At 42.3% G+C, this 19,979-nt stretch overlaps 4 protein-coding genes across 4 annotated transcripts; 1 reads left to right on the forward strand and 3 right to left on the reverse strand.

The window, feature by feature from the left end:
- Positions 1–6,613: 6,613 nt before the first annotated feature.
- On the reverse strand, positions 6,614–9,413 carry LOC116208591 (probable receptor-like protein kinase At2g23200). The gene has a single exon (XM_031542118.1). It carries the CDS (start codon positions 9,321–9,323, stop codon positions 6,732–6,734), a length of 2,592 nt encoding a protein of 863 aa, XP_031397978.1. The 5' UTR covers positions 9,324–9,413; the 3' UTR covers positions 6,614–6,731.
- Positions 9,414–11,733: 2,320 nt separating this feature from the next.
- Positions 11,734–13,258, forward strand: LOC116208907. The gene is made up of 4 exons (XM_031542479.1): positions 11,734–12,377; positions 12,471–12,575; positions 12,661–12,825; positions 13,024–13,258. The coding sequence occupies exons 1-4, from the start codon at positions 12,123–12,125 to the stop codon at positions 13,066–13,068; spliced, it is 570 nt and encodes a 189-aa protein (XP_031398339.1). The 5' UTR covers positions 11,734–12,122; the 3' UTR covers positions 13,069–13,258.
- Positions 13,259–13,266: 8 nt separating this feature from the next.
- On the reverse strand, positions 13,267–15,111 carry LOC116208906 (cytochrome P450 81E8-like). Its single transcript, XM_031542477.1, has 2 exons — positions 14,159–15,111; positions 13,267–14,054 (listed from the first exon to the last, which is right to left on the reverse strand). Exons 1-2 carry the CDS (start codon positions 15,053–15,055, stop codon positions 13,401–13,403), a joined length of 1,551 nt encoding a protein of 516 aa, XP_031398337.1. The 5' UTR covers positions 15,056–15,111; the 3' UTR covers positions 13,267–13,400.
- Positions 15,112–15,844: 733 nt separating this feature from the next.
- LOC116209627 (cytochrome P450 81E8-like) lies at positions 15,845–17,979 on the reverse strand. The gene is made up of 2 exons (XM_031543327.1): positions 16,929–17,979; positions 15,845–16,599 (listed from the first exon to the last, which is right to left on the reverse strand). The coding sequence occupies exons 1-2, from the start codon at positions 17,826–17,828 to the stop codon at positions 15,961–15,963; spliced, it is 1,539 nt and encodes a 512-aa protein (XP_031399187.1). The 5' UTR covers positions 17,829–17,979; the 3' UTR covers positions 15,845–15,960.
- Between the last annotated feature and the right edge of the window lie 2,000 nt (positions 17,980–19,979).

Here is a 19,979-nt window from a genome sequence, read left to right on the forward strand (position 1 = left end):
CAACATCGCTGGAGTCTACAATGGGCATATGCAGGATCTCATCAATCCCCTGAAGACCTTCTCCAGCTCCTTCTCTCGACGGTCGGCTCCGAAGTGATCGCCCAGGTTCTAGAGAGAGAGTTGCAGAAGACAGAATGGGTTGAGGAGAGAGGAGACGGGAATACGTAAAAAAAAAAAATCTGGGGTTCTTTTTAATTTTTTTCAACAGATAATTACACATATGTCCCTTTTCATTGTATCAGTGGGCTCCACATCACTCTGTTATATGCCATGTATGCAATTAGACGGAATCCATGAAAGTGGCGTGCAGATTTGAAACAAAATAGAAAAGTTGATATTTTTTATGTCAAAAGTGAAAATTCGTGCTAAAACTAAGATAAAACTGAAAATTTGTATTTTTTTTGTATAATTTACCCATAAAATATATTTGTATTTATTAAGAATAAGCTACTTGGGATTTCTTTAATTGGGGCAGAGAGATAATTTGCGATGTGCATAGTTTAAAGGCGCTATTACGTCAGATATCCAAGGCATTATCAAATTTATTCAATGATTTAAAAATTATCCAAAAAAATTTATGATTTACATATGGTTTCAAATCTATCATGACGTTAATTTTTCTGTCAATATTTAACGGTATTGCTAATGTGAAAAATAAGCGGGCTCATTCTTACAATTGTGCCCTTTTTTCCCGAATAGATTTGAGAATAAAATTGAAATCATGAGAAAGATTTGAGAAAAAATTTAAATCATATAGGTTTGGAGCTCACTTGCGTTTCATTGACGGACAATTAATGACGTCATAGATTTGTAACAAAATATAAACCATAAACCTTTTTATGTAATTTTTTAAGCATAGATAAATTTAAGAAAATGGTAAATTATGAGATATATAGCGTAAAAATTCATAGTTTAAATAAACCTAGAATTAAGCAGGGGGAGCCAGATTTCCAGTTTTCACACTCAAAAAGAAAATATTGTCCGGATTTGTAACACAACTAATTATAAAAGTTAATAATAATATGCCCCACCTGGTGTGCACAGATTTTTCTTTTTATCTTTTTGTAATCGTGATCCTTTTATATTGTTAATATACCTAAACATAATTTGCATGATAAGTTCAATATGGGATCCTGCCCAAAAAAAAAAGAAGTTCAATATGGGATTATATGTCAATGAATTTTTTGCGCCTAAACTATACAAAATATATATATATACATACATACATATATATATATATAACTGTGCAGATAGAGGAGACAAGCGAAACTTTTGGTTTAGGGAAATGTTCTTTTTTTATTTTTTTTAACCGGATGGTATGGCGATTCTAATCGCAAAATTTGTTCTCTTTCAGAATCAACTAGTAGTTTGTCAAAATTATCCAGCAAAAAAAATTATATATAGTTTGTCAAAATAAGTGAAAGAAAATAATCTTTTCGTATTGAAATCCCCTTTGTTACTTTCATTTTTACAATTTTCTTCTAGCATTTTTTTGGGCTGGAAAATATTGGCAAGAATTGTTTTATCTTTTATGCTTGAATGGATCCATGCAAGAAGACAACCGAGAAGGATGATTTTGTAACACGAGAAGGAGAGAGAGATGGGCCTAAATTCAATCCAAACCTATAATACCTTTTCCACCAGCTCGGCCCAAATGTATATCAACTTATGGTTCCAGGTCGACGGGCAGCCGGGATGACAAAAATGGTACGGGAAGTTGTATTAATGATAATCTAATGTAAATAAAGAGGCACGGGTAATCCCATTAGGTATCAAATTTGCGATCTCTAAGTCGACAGGCGAGGATGTACGCCGCTGCATTAAATGCCCTTTTTATAAAACTCTCTTAATTTGACAATCCAAATCTGTTCATTGTCAAATCTACTTGTGATAGTAGTATTCTAATCTCATTATGGACTTGCAGATAAATGGTGTTCCACTAAATCCTCATTAAGATCAAGGTGAGAATAAAAGTCCTTTTGATCCTGATGTAATTATGCCTCAAATTAAATATTCGCGACACGACTCAGACCTATATAATTGCGTCCTATATGTTATAGAATTTTCTAACGTTTGCCCCCTCAACCTCTTTTGACCTATCAAAAAAAAAAAGAAGAACCAATTTACTACACTAATCCCTCTTTTAACGTGCAGTGCATTTGCTGTAGCAAAACCATTTGCGTTTATTATTTTCTCCTATAATCTGGTTTGTGTTGCTTTGTGTACTTTGATTTTTTTGCTATAATCTCCAGTAAAGCATCACGTTTTGTAGGCTTGAATTTTCTAGATTGTCACGAGATATTAGATCAGAGACTAACACATTTTAAGGATGCTTTACCGTGTCGAAACATTTGCTAGTCTCGAGTGTGCTTGTAGCCGGCGTACTCCAGGTCTCTGAAACCATCGACCGAAACAACCCGCGTAGAGAAGGATACGTATCACAAGAGCGTAAGTGCCTTTCCTAATTTAATCAGTAATTTTCAGCGATTTTACAGAAGAAAAGATACGACCGTCCAGAAAATCACGGGGGTCTCTTTTGGGGTGAGCAGAACAATCACGGCGGCCTTGGTATTGTGTCACGGGAGCTGATTCTGTCAGACCATTGCACGTGCGCATAATATTATCTTATCTCGGTAATTTAATATATTTATGGACTTTGATGTCTCACACGTGGAAATGGCATTCATTGATCCAATCAGAAAATTCTCAATACTAGCCAGTGGTCTGACTTCCGTCGTAACCAATCTTAACGGAAAACAAAATGCCAGCTTCCCCCCTCGGAAGATCTCACAAAAAAAATGTGCCCCCAATTCTGTGATTGTACGCGAATATATCGAGTAACAATCAATGAAATTGGCCATATGGATAACCAATATAGGTTGATTAAAGTGTTTTTTCGCTTATATCTTTCAAGTAAAATCTCAAATTCGAATCATATAAATAGAGAAAATCATATATTGGAAGAATTTTACTTCTTCGTTGGCCGATTTGGTTTGAATCTGGATTAATTGAGATGCATTGAACTTTAAAATATCAGGTAATGTATACCAAAAGTTGGTCGTATAGATTGATTAATGGCAAACAACTGAGGAGAGGCCATCTCAACGTGTACTGAAATTCGAGATCTATGACAAGAATAGTAAGTATAGTCTTCAGCCAAAAAATCGAGATCTTCCCAGTTGACTCTAGACATAATTCTTTTAATGCCATGTTTGATGGTCGGAATAAGAGGTATGATAGGACTTAAAATTCTAAATCCATGTTCGGTGACGATAGAATAGGAATAGGGATTGGGATTGATCTGTTATATTTACTAAAAAGCAAATCCTAAGTAGGGGTGGTTTAGGGTGAATTGTGATGATATTCTATCTGAAAAGATAAAAATGCCCCATTTTTCCTACTTTGAATTTATAAAAATTGCCAACGAAGAGGCGAAGAAGGAAGAGGGATGGTGGGGCCTGACGAGCCAAAAAAACATAAGGGTTCATCCGCAAGGTTCGTCCATGGACCACTAACCCCAGAGAGGTTGTTGATGGACCTAGGGATCGCCAACAAAGTTGCCCAAGGTAGCAGTGGCTGGCGTTGCGCCCTTATTGCCCCCGATCCCAATTTCTCTCTTCATTCGAAGAGAAACGGGAGTGAAACTAGGTTTGTGATATGGCGACAACCATAGCCCTATTCAAGGTTGACAATGGTCAAAGTGATCGCTAGCAATCTCTATTGGGGTTGTAGTAGTTGATGTTGGGATACCACAACCCCAATCTCACTCCGTTCTTTCTTCAAGTGAAGAGAGAGGGAGAAGGCTGTGGAGCGGTAAATACCCAATGCAAGCCACCACCGCCCCCTGCAAGGTCATTAGCGACTAGCGTCGAGACTCCAACTGCCCCTCTTCTTCCTCTCCAATACTTGTCCATCCTCCTCTTTTTTCTTTTTCAATTTCTAGATTATCTTTATTTTAAGAAATTATAAAAGCACTTAATTATACTTGAACAACTAACATTCCTTGGTCATTTGGCTAATATCTCAATCACAAGTCTAAATATACCCCAAGCATTAGATTTAAAATCCCATTCCATCTCTACCTTATACTTAAACTAACCCAAAGAGTAAATATAACCTAATTTCTTGCCTTGTACACGGGCAACATCCCATTGAGAATTCCTATTACTGCCAAAAAACTCCTCATTTGAACCAAAGAATTTGGAGAAATAATTTCTTCTCATGATCCTCTTCTTCCCGTTTTCTTCAAATCCCTCAATCCAAACAGGTGATTACTGTGTCCAATCAAAAGCAATCCCATACGTTTTCTCCATCCGAATTTCTCTTTCAATGCAAAAGCATGCAATTTTGTAATTTATTAGAGAGATAAAGAATGAATTTATTCTTTTCTGGTCAGAGGCTATGAAATGATAATCCCACAATCCCCCCTTCCTTTGAATTGGCTCAAGACCATTCTTTAAGAACAATCTTTGCAGCCATTCTTTCCCGCTCTCCTTTTCATCGAAGACTGGAGATTCCAATTCCAATTCCAATTCCAATTCCCAACTCCAATGCGGTCTTTTTCCCTCCTTTTCCTCAAAGTAATGTTAAAGAATTGTCAATTCCAATGCCGATATGTGGATTCAGTTACAGGCAAAAATGTGGCGTCCCTAAGAAGAGCTTTAATGGGTCGAACCACATTTAAAGTTGGAAAAGGAGTGTTTAAGCACGCAGCGAAGCCGACACCTATGCTGCTAATTAGCATAGCTTCATATATAATTTTTGTGGAAAATGAGAACCATTGATGATCCACATAGGTTCTCTCTAGGACCTTATATGCTATACTATAAAAGTTTCCTGGTTTCCTAATCCCGTCAAAGGTGAAACTAGAGGCCCTCGTGGAAAGCCCGTTCTTCCTAAACCGGAGTGGTTTCACTATATCTCACGTAAAAAAGGGAGAAGTTAAAACGTATTCTAAATCGTATGGCTAAAATGAGATAGGAGGAGCACGGCTATAGAGGTAAAATAGTATATGGAACCGTAATTTATGAAAAGAAACTATTCATATGTAAGAACATATCGACGCTCGACTCCTTTTATCTACTAGAATAGAAGAAGAGAGATAGTCGCTATGGGCGGTAAGTGTTCGGTGAATTGGCATCTCCCTCTTCCACCTCCCATGCATGACAAATTGATTATTTTCCCTTTTCCCACTTGCGTCTTTGATGCCCTTTCATATGCTTCCTAGACCAGTCATTTGATTGTTTAGTCAAAAAATTGGAAGGATATCATTCCATTGCATGAAAATGAAGCTCCTCCACTCTCGGCCCTCCGCGATATAGGATCCCATTTATTTATTTATTTATTATTGCGAAATTAGAATTTGATCATAACATGAAACTCTTACAAGAAAATCCTAAATCAGCACAACTGCAAGATATCAACTCAATATGAACACAGTTCGTGCCGGACCGTTTCGAAGGTGCATGGTCGGTGCACATCGCAGTGAACGTGCTACCAGTTAACTCGAAGTGGAATTGCTGCACAGACCATCACCAACCAAGCCGGGAAGAAATTCCAAGTCAAATTCTATCTCTGACGGGCCCCACCCCGAAAAGCTCTCCACCGTCCTTTCTCATGGGCCCCTACCAGAGATCAATATTCCCAGTCATCGTCCACCCTTTATATAGTGGCGGTACCTTGAACCGTGGAGCTCGGAGATGCCACCAACTTAACTTCTCATAAGAACAGGGCACTCTCCCTCTTAAGAACGGAGTGGTTCTTCAAAACCCGGCAATCGGAATAGAGCGTTCGAGCCCAACAGGAGATGGGTATTGCAGGATCGATAAGAAACTCCACGAGGACGGTGTTGCTGGTGATGGTTTTGGTCTCGGCGCTGAGCTTTATGGTTCGAGGAAGAATGGTCCCATCTGCCGGGAATCAGAAGGTCTCCGATTTCACCACACCCCGAGTTCTCAGCGCTGAAGGGGATTCAGCTCCGGAGAGCATAAATGGTGGCGGAAATAGTACTACGGACAAAGTGTTCACCACGGCCTCTGCTGGGCCGAGTAGAAAAGGCTCCGGGCATTAAAGAAGAGAAGTTACGGCTTCCGAATTTATGTGATTATATAGCTGTCGATATTTAAACAAGATGTTCATAAATGATTTTCGTGTAATTTAGTTGCATTCCCGCAGAAATGGCCGGTGAGTGATCGGTTGATCTGTAGGAGAGAGTCCGAAGGCATTCTTTGATTTTGAGGTGAATTATGCTGTACATGTCTTGATTTTACACAAAGATGATATATATAAATAAACAGGGGAAAGAGGAAGGATTAAGGTTCAATATCATTTGCAGTTAGTATTTTAATGACGATTCATCCCGAAATCGAATGAACTGACCATACGCCATCCCCCCAGTCATCGGTCCAATTTTGCATCAGATCTAATGCTTTTCAAATGGAAGATCATAGACCACTCCTAATTAGTCTTGTTAAATAGTCATGGCAAAGTCCGAAACTTCAACTGCGCACCAGCCAGACCATGTCAATGAGTGTGGGCTACGTGTGGGCCAAGTGTGGGCTGATCTCCACATCAATGAGTCAGAATCTAGCCTCAAGGATAAGGACTCAGGAAATGAGCTTTGGGAAATGAGCTTTTTTCACTTAGAACAGTTTCAGATGATAGCAAGGGAGACACCACACCAACTAATGCGTCGACATAACACAATGATAAATTACAGAACCATTACAATACTAGTTATTCAAGGATTCGTGCTCGTTCTCCTTCCTGATCAACGAATCATCTTCAGTGAACGACATGCTGAACGAGGGGAGCCTCTGAACTTCGGAGAAACCTAACATGGATGAGCCATTAGTCGTGCTGTCCTCGTGCAGTTGTCTCGGGACTGGACTGCCTTGAAGTTGCAAAGCATACTGCAGGTCCCATAGGACATCTGCCATGCTCGGCCTCTCCTGATCGTCCTCTTTAAGGCACTTCTCAGCGGTCTCCCCGAACTTCCTCAGAGAATTGGGATTGATCTGCCCTGACATCAATGGATCGACGATCTTCTCGAGCGTTCCCTTCTGGAAATTTGCAGTTCCCCACTCCGCCAAGTTCATTTGCTCCCTTGGGAGCATGTTATCAATTGGAGGCCTCGCGCATAGGACCTCGAGGAGGACCACCCCAAAAGCATAGACATCGGATTTTTCGGTCATCTGCTGGGTCTTCAAATACTCTGGGTCCAGGTACCCGAATGTTCCCTTCAAGCCCGTGCTCATCTGAGACTGATCCAGGAGGGACGAACTGAGCTTCGACAGCCCAAAATCGGCCACCTTCGCCACGTAATTGCCATCAAGCAATATGTTGGTGGACTTGACATCACGATGAATTATTCCGTTAGCTGCCCCCTCGTGGAGGTATTGCAGCCCTTGCGCCGCCCCGATACAGATCTCCAGCCTCTGCTTCCAGGGCAGGACTGGGAGGTCCTTATTTTTTTGGACAGGGAGGTCCGTATTGTACAAGTGTTCCCTTAACGTGCCCTTCTCCATGAACTCATAGACCAGAATCATCTCCGACTTCTCGGCACAATATCCGATCAGGGACACGAGGTGGCGATGGCGGATCTTGGACAGGACGATGATCTCCCTCTGGAATTCCATCAGGCCCTGGCTCGACCCAGGCTCACTCCTCTTCACGGCCACTTGGGTCCCATTCCTCAGGGTCGCCCTATAGACGTTCCCAAACCCACCCCGGCCGATCATCAACTTACTATCGAAGTTGTTAGTTGCGAAAAGGATCTCCGACAAAGAGATCTTCAGGCCTAGGTGCAAGTTCAGGACGGGGGAGTTGCTAGAGATGCTCGGATCACTAGATTTATTGCCATGAGAGCTGCCAAATCCAGCAAAAGCAGGGAGTGGAGACCAAACTGAGACCGTATCGGTCGGCTTTTGCCTTCTACCCTTCAGAGCAAGAACTCCGACGAGAACCAGTACAAGGAGCAGCCCGAAGCTCCCAAAAGCTACCCCGAGTATGAGGCGGGTATGGCTTTTTTTGGGCATAGTGGCCGTGGATTTCCCATCCCAATACCCAATCATCTCCATCATCTCAAGGCCGTTGAGGTAAGCTAACGGCAATGAACTCGACTGGCTGCTACCCGAATTGTTCCTAATCGAGACCTTGATTAATCCATCCACACCTGACTTAACCACCGAGCTTTGATTGAAAGGGACCTTCAAACGAACATAGTCGTCCTTATCCTGAATTCCCATGGTGAAATTATCATTTACAGATAGTTTAAACCACACAGTGTTATCTCCTATGCCGAGTATATCGCAGAAATGGAACCGGACCACATGGCTGGAATTCGGGCTAACGCGGAACCGCCATGTGACATTGGAATAGACTCCGTCGGTAGCATTTAAATACCTCACGGTCTGGTACACGATCCGTGGGGCTGTGTAGATATCGACGCCGGTGAGGTCATATTGGTAATCGAGGTCATCTGGGTAAGTCTTTGTCTGCGAAGCTTCCGGGTTCTGGAGGAAACCAGAGTCGTTACCCCACTGCCTCCAGAGGGTGTCGGAGCCGGGTTCTACCGCGGGACCGCCGACATTCAACCTGTACCTAGTGGCAAGAACCTCCCGCCGATGCTCCATGAAGTCACCATTAGAGCCGACACTCGATGTCGGGATGGAAACGGGGACGAGCCCCTCGGGGACAGGGAAGAATTCAAGGGCGTTCACGAACGCGAAAGACGACGACCCGATCGGGGTGAAATAGACGGCGAAAACATCTCCATTAACGGTCAGCAGGAACTCCCTCACCGTCGCCGTCGCAGTGCTGCTGTTAGCACTACCTGCCGGGTTACTAAAATTGGGTAAGAGCGTGAGGCCTTGTACGGACACGTTAAAGATGGCGCCGGAGAGGTCGAGCCGACCCCCAGCGGACACAAAGGAGTAGAAGTGGAGGCGAAGGAAGTGCGGGGAGCCTGGGCTATTGACCTTGAATCTGTAGGACGAGCTTGGTGCCTTGAAGATCCTCGCAGTTCGGTAAAGGTCGACGGAGGAGGAGGAGTTGGAGGCATCGTGGGAGCTGTCCTGGTACATGAAGGATGAGGGGGAGGCCTCGGAGTCCCCGACGAACAGCCTCGCTGAGACGTTGACGCTGTGGGTGGAGCCGCAGTTGATGAAGTAGGCCGTGGGGAGGGTGTAAGCAGTTTCGGAGTAGATGGAAGGAAGAGACGGCAGGAGGAGGAGGAGGAGGAGGAAGAAGGAGGAAGAGAGGCTGAGGAGGAAAGTGGAGGTAGTGTGGTGGCGGATGTAGAGGTCTTCCATGGACCTCGTCATCTTCAGGATATCAATGGAGGAAAGGGTGTGGGTGATGATCAGAGAGAGCAGAGCATTCAAGGTCTGAGCAAAGCATTGACCCGCGATTGACTTGTCTTGCTTTTGATAGATTATCCTTTCATTTTTTTAATGGTGAAACTGTACGAGATCCACATAAAAGAACTCTTTTGTCGTGTTCATAAATCTGAGGGACCGAGAAGTGACGATGCTCAAGAGGATACGTCCATTAGCAACTTCTATTCCAAGTTGATGGTCTACATGGGCTGCTTGGCTTGCGAGATTATTTGTGTCCTCATGGTCTTGTATATTTCCGGGTCGAACCAAGTGCATGTGAGGTGAATTCGCAGTGTACGAAATAGCAACGATCGCGATGAATTATTATGAAAGACAAAAATCTTTTTCAACGAATAGGGATTAGCACTATTGCGTTGCAGCAATGAAGAGATACCCGAATCCGACCATCGTAGTCGATGGAATTGAAAGGAGAGGACGCATTGTTTTGGCTTTTAAAAAAAATAAATAAATAAAATTAAGGCATGGCATCTCATCATCTCAACTCGACTCTGTTAACACAGTTAATAAAAGATTGATGGTGGGCGAATAGCATTAGACGATCGAAGAAAAATCAGAAGCAGCCCGAGAGAATTGGGCGTCGTCTTGTTCTTTTGTTGGTCCCACATTTCCATCCCTTTTCATGTCATTCATTTTTAACAATATATATAATATTAATATTATATAAGATTAATTATCTAAAAAAAATACAATTTTTTCACATTATTAGCATCAACTTTTTTTCTGTACTTATAAATGCACGAATTATCAATTTGATATTAATTTTAATATGTTTCAACTTTTCCTTTAATTTAAATAAGGAAGCGTTTGGTTTCAGAGTTAAAAGTAACTTTGATTTTGATTTTGATTTTGATTTTGATTGTGGAAAAAGAAAAATAAGATGGTATTATAAATTTGACTTGGGAAACGTGTGTTTTTGTTGTGTAGTGGATAGAGTTAAAATCAAAATCATGATTTTAAAATCTGATCATGAAACCAAACGGGCCCTAAGAATTTATAGTCACACCCTCGATCGAGGTAGTTGAGGTTGCCGGCGAACTTATGAAGGGGCGGTGGGTCCCAATGAGATCCTCATTACCCAAATTTTAAAAAAGAACAAGTAAAATTGAGAAAAAAAAGAAGAGGATGGGTGATGGAAGTCTCATTGGCGGCCACTATACCCCAAAGGGTCACATGAGACTTTTGCTAAGTCTGGGTATCCCCGATTGGGCGGGCAGTGATTATCGTCGAGGTCCACCGATCGAAAAAATGAAAGTCTTGCTAACATTAATATCAAATAAATAGTTTGTGTAAGAAAAAAAAGTGCTAAAATTGATAAAAGGCGACAAGTGTTTTTTTAGATAATTAATTCTATTATATTACCAACAAACAAATTATAATGCACTGGTCATAGGAAAGGGGGAAAATTTAATAATAATTTTCTTAATGCCATAATTATACACTTCATGGTCTACTCATGCCTCATGAGCGTTAAGAGTAAGCCAAGATTGAACTACCACTAGCATAGTCTACAACCAAAAGATTAGGTGAAATAAATTAAAGGGGACTTAGCCGATGGCCAAATGACCATCATCGCTAAAAGATCATAGTGGTATTGTCGTTAGTTGATTCAAGTGATTTATTACTATTTTTTTTAAATAAGGTATCTGATTTGAGCATCGCAATGGATTGACTCGATTCAATTATGGATTAGTCTAAACTTATTAGAATTTCATATAACTTGTGATACACACCGTAAAAAAAAAAAGAAAAAAAAGAAAGGAAGACCATAGTGGTATAGATTCACCTAGGTAAGCACAGATCGCCCGCTTTTAACTCGCCTGGAATCGGAACGATGAATTCTGAGTATTGACAGGCTGGGCCTGGGCCGTGAAAGCCCAATGGGTTGCTGAAGCCAGTAAGATTCGGGTCACAGCTCAATAGAATCGGGCTCGGGCATGAATCTGGGCGTGACATCCGGCTAGGCTGTGGGCCCAAGTCCAGCCGAAGCTAGCACGTAGAGAGGTCTAGTTAATGGAAACACGATACCAATTGCTCTGTTGGAAAATATTCGGTAAGCATTACTCATCCCGAGCGAACAATCTTCGGCTGTTTGATAGCAAGAGATAACTTTGTGGAACCAATAGATCCTTGCAGGAGTGTCCACTTTCCACATGGCCGACAAATGTTGGTGCATGTCGCGTTACAGTCCATTAAGTGCGCAAGATCGATCTCCTTCGAACTATTGAACACTTAAAAGATTATTTTGACACTTAAATGTACTTAATAAGTTAGGCCATGAATGTAACCATCATAGGATGACATTTTTGACAAATTTATACATACGAGCCTCGTATTGGTTGCTTACAGGCGATTCACGACATGGGTGCTTATTCAATTTCCTGAGTCATGGCCTTGTCGATTTCAATTTTATCTCGGAAACCTATTTATAGGAAATAGGTAACCAACAAGAGATGCTCCTGATCGACGATGACGACTTTTTCAATTAATTGATCGGAAAACCGATCTATAGTTCACAGGATTTTCTCGGAAAACCGTTCTCCGGCCGATTCTTCTTCTTCTCTTCCTACTAGAGACTTCTCTCCATATAAGCGCATATATTATATTATATATCTTTGGGTGTATAATATATATATATATATATATATATATGCCGTTGTTTTAGCAAGGCAGAAACCGATCACAGGACAGAGGAGCGAAGAAAATACCAAACCTTCAAAATCAGCTATGCAGACCCAACGTTGCCTGACCGAGGCGGCCGAGCGCGCGGCGGCGAAGCCGAGCCGGAGCGACGAGGTGGTGGACGCCGAGCAGCAGCTCCGGATGGCCGATCAGGTCAGGGCGCAGTTCGACTCCATCGCCCCCAAGCGCCCTGCCAAGCCGAGCCGTAGCGAATCGGACTCGGAGCAGGTCACCTCCGACGTGGGCGGCGGGGACATTCCGGAGCTCGACAAGCTCCGATCTCTCCAGTCTCAATCTCAGGTGAAATTAATTATTATTATTCTGGAACTGATTATGAATTTTCGATTCTTTTAATTGTAATTTGATCAATCAATGTCGTATCCTATCGATCAGATCGCAATCTCTAAAGTGGGAGAGGGGGCTCCGGTGATCGCGGACGAGTTCGTGGAGACACAGTACTACACGGAGCTCTGCTCGATCGACAGGCAGCATCACACGGTAGGCGCTATTCGTTTTTCGCACCGCTTGATCACTAGTTAATAATGAGTTTGAGATTAACGGTCATGAATCAAATGATTCCCAGACGGGAAATGGATTCATAAATGTGGAGAGAGGAGGAGACGAGGCCAGGTATGGTATCCAGTTGGAAAGAGGCCATGACGGGGGTGGAGTGTATCGCCGACCGGAATTAAGAAGCAACCCTGCAATGAATGACTGGGTCCCGATCCCCGAAGAAGATCATCATCAGGTATAATCCGATGCGGCTTCTTTCACTTTCCGTCAAATACTTATATGACATGATGGATTGGATCTTACGCTCTATATATATGATTGCCGATCAGCTACTGAGGTATACAGCACATACCGATGGGGTAACAAGGGAATATTTCTTAGACATTGATCGGAAGCTTTCTCAAGTAAAGATTTACTTTCGGGTTTCATGTAGGTTTATGTCTCCTCGAAGCCGAATCGGAGTGAGGGATCTAATTAGTTTTTCGACTTTCCTTGTTGCTATCCTTTTGCATTATCGCATCTTGACTTTGATGGGAGTCTGGTGGAGGATTGAGTCATTGATCAAGATTGGTAAATTAATCACTCACTGATGTCCGTGATCAGTCATGTTTTTACTATCTGTAATTCAAGATAAATGAACAACATGGACATCATATATTTTCCTCACCGATCCTCAGTCCATACGCTTATTCATCTCGACAAATACCGCGAAAATGAAATTAACTACTAAGTATGCATAATGATTCTCAAAGTTATACGACTAAATCAAATCATGCATCCCCCATTTACGCGCATCCAGAGTTCCAAAGCTTACTCACCCTTAATGGTCTTTGATGATTCTCCGGAGAGTGCCTTGTGTAAGATCGGGCGAGCTCTGCACATTGCTTCTAGTGGCACTGCTTTAGGCATGGTCAGACCTTTGCCTTCACTCAGGTCGACCGGGTCCTGACTCACCCTTTTCCAGTCGAAGTACTGAATCAACGATCCCAAGGTCAGGCCCACCACGCGCTGAGCCAGGGGTGCACCAGGGCAGGCCCTCCTCCCAAGCCCGAATGGCAACATCAGCTTATGAGCTTCTTTGTTGAGTTCTCCCGGTCCAGCCTCGAACCTCTCAGGCTTGAAACTGGTATGGTCGTCCCACAACATAGGGTCCCTGAGGATGGCCCAGGCATTGACGAGTACCATCGAGTTGAGCGGCACGTTGTACCCTGCTATCTGCCAGTCCTCGGAAGCCCGGTGGGGTGGTAAGAGCGGGGCGGCCGGCTTCAGTCTTAGGGTCTCATAGATTATGTTCTGGAGGTAGTGCAACTTCAAGACATCCGGTTCGTCGATCAAGCAATCTATGCCAATCTGTGCATCGATCTCGTTCTTTGCCTTTTCCAGCACGTCCGGGTGATTCACCAGATAGGACAGTGCCCATTCCAGGGTAACTGATGACGTGTCCGTCCCTGCTAACAACATCACCTATACGAAAGATATTATCACGATCGTTATTTAGGAGCTAGATCAAACATACATAGAGGGCTGTTAGATCAATTTAAAGTGGCACCAAATTCCATAATCCATACCAATATGAGCCCTTTGATGATTTCATCCGTGTAGTAGTTGGGCTCGGATTCTTGCAAGCTGAGCAGATGATCGATCATAGTGTTCTTGATCTCGGAGCCATCGATTTTCTTCCTTCGGTGTTCATCGATCAAGCCCTGCAAGAACACGTCCGTCCTCTTAAAGAGCCTGAGCATCCTCTTATTAAATCCGCCGTAACCCATCCACCTCAGGATGGGCAGGAACTCGGCGTGGTTCGTAGCCCCGCTGTTTGTAACTACTTCCTTGACGATATACCTGAACTCTTTTGACTTCTCGTCATCGAGCACGTCGTCCCCGAAATACCTCTTCCCCACCACCATTCTCATCATGATATTAAACGCCAGCTCGGTCAGCTTGGACCTCAGCTCCACCCGGTTGAACGCCTGCAGGGATCCCATGGACAGCTTCTGGACCAGCCTCCTGATCTCATCCCTCCCGATCCCCATCAGTACATTGAGCCGGTGGGTCGAGAAGATCTCGATGGCGCTGACCTTGCGCAGGTTCCTCCAGTGTTCGCCGTAATTGGATGCCAGGATGGTGGTGAAGTTGTATCCGAAGTATTTCCAGGTGGTCCAGTTGGGGCGGTTTGCCAACACAATGTCATTCTTGGTGAAGCACTCCTCAGCCACCTGAAGGGACGACACAATGACTGTCGGCTGGGAGCCAAACTGGAGGAAGAGCACGGGGCCGTACTTGTCGGAGAGGGAGCGGAGGGTGTGATGGAGAGGGTGTTTGAGGTAGGGGAGGTGGCCGATGATGGGGAGTGAAGGCGGGCTTGGAGGAAGGTTCTTGTTTCTGGAAAGCTTATGGAACAACAAGCGGAGGACAAGGACGAGGAAGGGAAGAGAAAGGAGCAGACAAAGGAAATTGACTTCCATCGTCGAATTTGTATGGGTTTAGTAACAGTTGATTGAAATTGATTTGGATTTATAGTTGGTTTCTTGAAGTGTGCGTGTGTGTATATGTGTCTATAGAGGATCAATAACTAAAGCATTACTGTTCTAAATAGTAGGTCTGGGCTAAAGTTTCTCTAGGGAGAAGTAGTTTTTTTTTTTTTTTAATTTGCTTTCGAACCAGCTTACATATTAATACTCTAATTATAAATTTGTGGATGCGTGGTGTTCTTCTGAAGCTTTTTTGAGGTCATCGTGACCAACTCAAATGCTTGAGTCCTAATGTTATTTTGATTCAAATTGGACATTTCACGATGAAATTCGGAACCATATGATTATGCCACGTGGAATAGCCTTTTTCCTGATGACGAAAAGGGAAAAAGAAAAAGAAAAGGAGGTTGAGTTATGGAGGCTTAGACGTCCCAAGTGATTAGATATGGATGGTCGTGTGAAGTAGGGGCAAGCCATGTTTGATTTTCTTCTTTTACGCTAGTATTCGGAATCTGTTGATCTCGACTAATCCAGTTCAAGTTGGATCGGTTTACTAAGAGGTAAAACTCTCACAGCGTGAATCTTTTTAATCTATAAGACTCAAACCCAAGACATTTCTTAAGGGAAACAAGTGTTGAACCGTTTGAATCAACCCAAGTTGGTAGTGCTTAAACAAAATTTTTTAAGTTTTATACGTAATATGAACTTCTAAATTAACAACATGAACATTTTTTATGACACCCTCTGATTTTTTTTATCCGGTCATAAAAGAGACACATATACTTAATACAATAAAATTAAAATCCTAAATATTTAATTAATAAAGGAACATGAGTAGTTATATTCAACCTGTATCGTACATTCAAAGTCTCAAGGATGCTCACTCTATGTTTTTAACACTACTCGATCAGATCTTCAACGAGCACCTTGGGCATGATCGGCCGGGCTTTGCACATCACTTCCAATGGCACCTCTTTACGCATAGTGATTCCCCCGCCTTCGGTCAAGTCGACCGGTTCCTCACTCACCCGTTTCCAGTCGAAGCATTGAATCAGCGACCCCAAGGTTAGGCCCATCATACGCTGCGCGAGGGGCGCACCCGGGCAGGCCCTCCTTCCAAGCCCGAATGGCAGGATAAGCTTATGGGCTTCTCTGTTGTCCACTTCGGACGAGCCCTCGAATCTCTCGGGCCTGAAAGCTGTGGGGTCATCCCACAGTGCAGGGTCCCTGTGGATGGCCCATGCATTGACTAGGACCATTGACTCGCGCGGCACGTGGTACCCTCCTATCTGGCAGTCTTCAGATGCTCGGTGGGGTACTAACAACGGGGCTGCCGGCTTTAGCCGGAGGGTCTCGGAGATGATGTTCTGGAGGCAGTGTAGATACGGGATATCCAGTTCATCAATCAGGCGGTCTTGGCCTATCCGTGCATCGATCTCAATTCTCGCCTTGTCCAAAATGTTGGGGTGGTTCACCAAATAAGACAGTGCCCATTCCATTGTAACCGAAGAAGTGTCTGTCCCTGCTAGCAACATCATCTATACATAGAAAAAAAGTACAATCACATATATCTTCCCCTAAACAAAGAAATACATGTATTCATATCTCAAATAATTATTACATGTACCGCCGTACCCAAAAAAAAAAAAAACAGAAGAAGAAAAATATGCATATATAATTTAATCTCTATCTGAAGAAAAGCAAGTGTAAGCTAACAAAAACCAGTAAAAGTAAGATAGCATTTTTCCTGCCACTCAATATCCCTTTTCCTCATGGACATGGTTTTGTAGTCTTTTGCGATTTGGTTGGAGTTTTATTGTATCCATATTTAAAAAAAAAGAAAAAAGAAAAGAAAAGAATCACTTACCATTATGAGGCCTTTAATGATCTGATCCGTATAGTAGTCGGGCTCTGATTCTTGCAAGCTGACTAAATGATCGACCATAGTGTTCCTGATCTCCGAGCCATTGATCTTCTTCTGTCGGTGTTCATCGATCAAGCCCTGCAAGAACGCGTCCGTCTTCTTAGAGAGCTCAATTATCCTCTTATTAATCCCCTGGTAATCGATCCACCTCAGGATGGGCAAGAACTCGCCTGGGTTCGCGGCAAGACCAACGTTAGTTATTTCCTTGATGAGATACCTGAATTCCCTCGCTTCCTTATCATCGACTACATCGTCCCCATAATACCGCTTCCCAGCCACCATTCTCATCATAATATTGAACGTTAGCTCAGTCAGCTTGGACCTCATCTCTACCCGGGTAAATTCCTGGATGGAGCTGCCAAGGGACAGCTTCCGGAGCAGCCTCCTGACCTCGTCCCTCCGGATCCCCATCAGGGCATTGAGACGCTGGGTCGAGAAGATCTCGATGGTGCAGACCCGGCGCAGATTCCTCCAGTGATCACTGTAGGATACTGCAGCGACCATGGTGTGGTTGTACCCAAAGTACTTCCCTGCAATGCTCTTCAGGCGGTTCGCCAGCACGATGTCGTTCTTGGTGAAGCACTCCTCGGCCGCCTGCAAGGACGACACGATGACCGTCGGTTGAGAGCCGAGCCGGAGGAAGAACACGGGGCCATACTTCTCGGCGAGGGCGCTTAGGGTTCGATGGAGAGGGTGTTTGAGGATGTGGAGGTGGCCTATGATGGGGAGAGAACGTGGACTTGGAGGAAGTTTCTTGTTACTTGAAATCTTGTGGAGCAGTAACCTGAGAGCAAGGACAAGAAACGGAAGAGAAAGAAGGACAGGCAGCATATTAAGTTCCATGGTTAATTTGTGATGATTTATGATTGTAATGTCGGGGGAATGAATTGTCTTTCATGGTGGCTCTGTTCGTTCTGATGATTACATATATATCCATGTATGGATCTGTCATTTGTGGCTGAAAGTTGATTAGGGGGCTTTGACTAGTATTTCCTCTGGATGTTTCCGGGCACTGATTATAATAATTAGAAAAGTAATCACCTAAACATATTTAGTGCTTTTCAATTCAAATTTCTAGTATTTTAATTTAAGTGTTAATATTATATTTTACAATAATAAAATAATGAATTCTTATTTATATTCAAGCTTTCCATAATAACATTTAGAGTCTATTTTCATCATTTACCCAAACAAACAAAACGAGTACTTTCATCTTTAAAGTCTTATGAATGGGGTGTAATATAGGGGCAACACACTCTCGGATAGTAATCTAAAAGTTAATGGTTCGATTTTCCAGGCGAGACTGTTCGTACCTATTTATTAAATTTTATGTTTTAATTTGGCCTATATATCTCCTTTATAATTGAAAATTAAAAAAGAAAAAAGTCTCATGTATTATGTTCACCCAAAGAAAAAAAAATTTAGTTAGAAAAAATATGAGTTATTATATCAAAGAGAGTGTAATGCAGTGGCGTACGCTCTAATCTAGTCACTAAGAGACCTCATGTTCGATACTCAGGTGGGACTATATGTGCCCATTTATTAGATATTTAGGATTTATATTTCATTGTACTAAGTATATGAGCCTCCTTTGTAATCGAAAAAAAAATATGAGCAGTTGGCCTCCCTCGTCCCCTATTTGGAAATTTCCTCGAGTTGATTATAGGTTAGTGATTGAATTTGACATGGTCCATTTTTCTTCACCTTTGAAATTTCGTATATTTGATTTTTCTTTTCAATTCTTGTAGTTTTCCATCTCCTCGTGGCCAACCGAAGTGAGAATTGTTAGTAATTTCTTAGAGAGATCGACATAGTACCCGAAATTTCTGGTTACTAAGAAAAGGTCTTTCAGACGGGAACAAGAAAATGGTCAAGAACTATACAATTTATCGTAAAAAAATTGATCTTCTTTCGAGATCAGTTTAGCAGTGATCATCACAAAATGTCTTAGTAGGGTTCGAAAGCCTTAGACTACCGGCAATGATCCAGTCCAGGACTACTGTCTTGCTCTATAGTAACTGAAGAAAATGGAATGGATGACCTTGTCTGACTGATCGGAGTAGCATCTGGATTCCATTTCAATCGCCCCTAAGTTTCTATGTCGTCTCTGTCGTAGTACATGCATGTATTGTTGGTTTGGTTGTTTTTTTTCCCTTGGATCCAGATAGGAGTTTGGTTCGTTGGTCAACAAGCAAGGCCCTTGGCACTGAATTTTCCTCAACAAGAGGTTGAAACAGTGAAGTCCATCTTTAGTTGCGTATCTTAAGGCCTAATGAATCAGTTCTATCGACTTGAATTACAATATTCTGTTTTTTGTGCTATTTATATCCACCAAATTCAGCTCGCATCTTGAATTGTTATTAGTGGAAAACAAAGGAAGGATCTCTTTCGAGCCTTCGCTTATAAGGGAACTATTTTCTTGGACAATCAGTGAGGAGAATAGGGAAGAACTCGAAAACTTTAAAAGTTTTTGAAAACCTCGAAAATTTTTGTGTTTTTGTGCTATAATTCATTAGCTTTGTGCATTGTGTTATAGTTCATTAGCTGAATGGAGTCTTCTTGGCACTTTTCCGGAAAACAAGTTTGCTTCTTGTCTGAATTAGTTTTCTTATGTTGTCCAATCTGTTGAATTTTGTTCTTTAGGTTATGGATGCTAAAGGAATAACTTATGCACTATTTCCTGCTAGCAAATTAAAGTTTCAGAAGGCTAAGTGGATAAAGCAAAAGTGTCCTTCATCAATGATTTAGTAACTTCTTGGTTGGTTGTAAACCATGAATAGAAGAAAAGTGGCATGCTTAAAGCATACTGTCTGTTCCCAAAATGGTCTTTTTGTTTCACAACGTAAATGGGGTAATTGTTTGTGGGGATAATTCTTATACAATCACCATTCTACAGGGTATGGTATTATTGTCTCATTGCTTTAGATGTAAATAATAAAAAGTTGTTATTGCTCCAATACAAAAAGTAGACAAAATCCTTGCAGTGTATCTATA

Source organism: Punica granatum, chromosome 5 (assembly GCF_007655135.1).
Source record: "Punica granatum isolate Tunisia-2019 chromosome 5, ASM765513v2, whole genome shotgun sequence".
Classification (NCBI taxonomy): Eukaryota; Viridiplantae; Streptophyta; class Magnoliopsida; order Myrtales; family Lythraceae; genus Punica; species Punica granatum.

Excerpts from the sequence above, each read along its gene's own strand:
- LOC116208906 (XM_031542477.1), bottom strand. The coding sequence starts at position 15,055 with ATGGAAGTCAATTTCCTTTGTCTGCTCCTTTCTCTTCCCTTCCTCGTC. Across the intron at positions 14,055-14,158 it reads TCATCAAAGGGCTCATATTG|GTGATGTTGTTAGCAGGGAC; the intron begins GTATGGATTATG and ends TCTTTCGTATAG.
- LOC116208591 (XM_031542118.1), bottom strand. The coding sequence starts at position 9,323 with ATGACGAGGTCCATGGAAGACCTCTACATCCGCCACCACACTACCTCC.
- LOC116208907 (XM_031542479.1), top strand. The coding sequence starts at position 12,123 with ATGCAGACCCAACGTTGCCTGACCGAGGCGGCCGAGCGCGCGGCGGCG. Across the intron at positions 12,378-12,470 it reads CTCTCCAGTCTCAATCTCAG|ATCGCAATCTCTAAAGTGGG; the intron begins GTGAAATTAATT and ends CCTATCGATCAG. Across the intron at positions 12,826-13,023 it reads CCGAAGAAGATCATCATCAG|GTTTATGTCTCCTCGAAGCC; the intron begins GTATAATCCGAT and ends GGTTTCATGTAG.
- LOC116209627 (XM_031543327.1), bottom strand. The coding sequence starts at position 17,828 with ATGGAACTTAATATGCTGCCTGTCCTTCTTTCTCTTCCGTTTCTTGTC. Across the intron at positions 16,600-16,928 it reads TCATTAAAGGCCTCATAATG|ATGATGTTGCTAGCAGGGAC; the intron begins GTAAGTGATTCT and ends TTCTATGTATAG.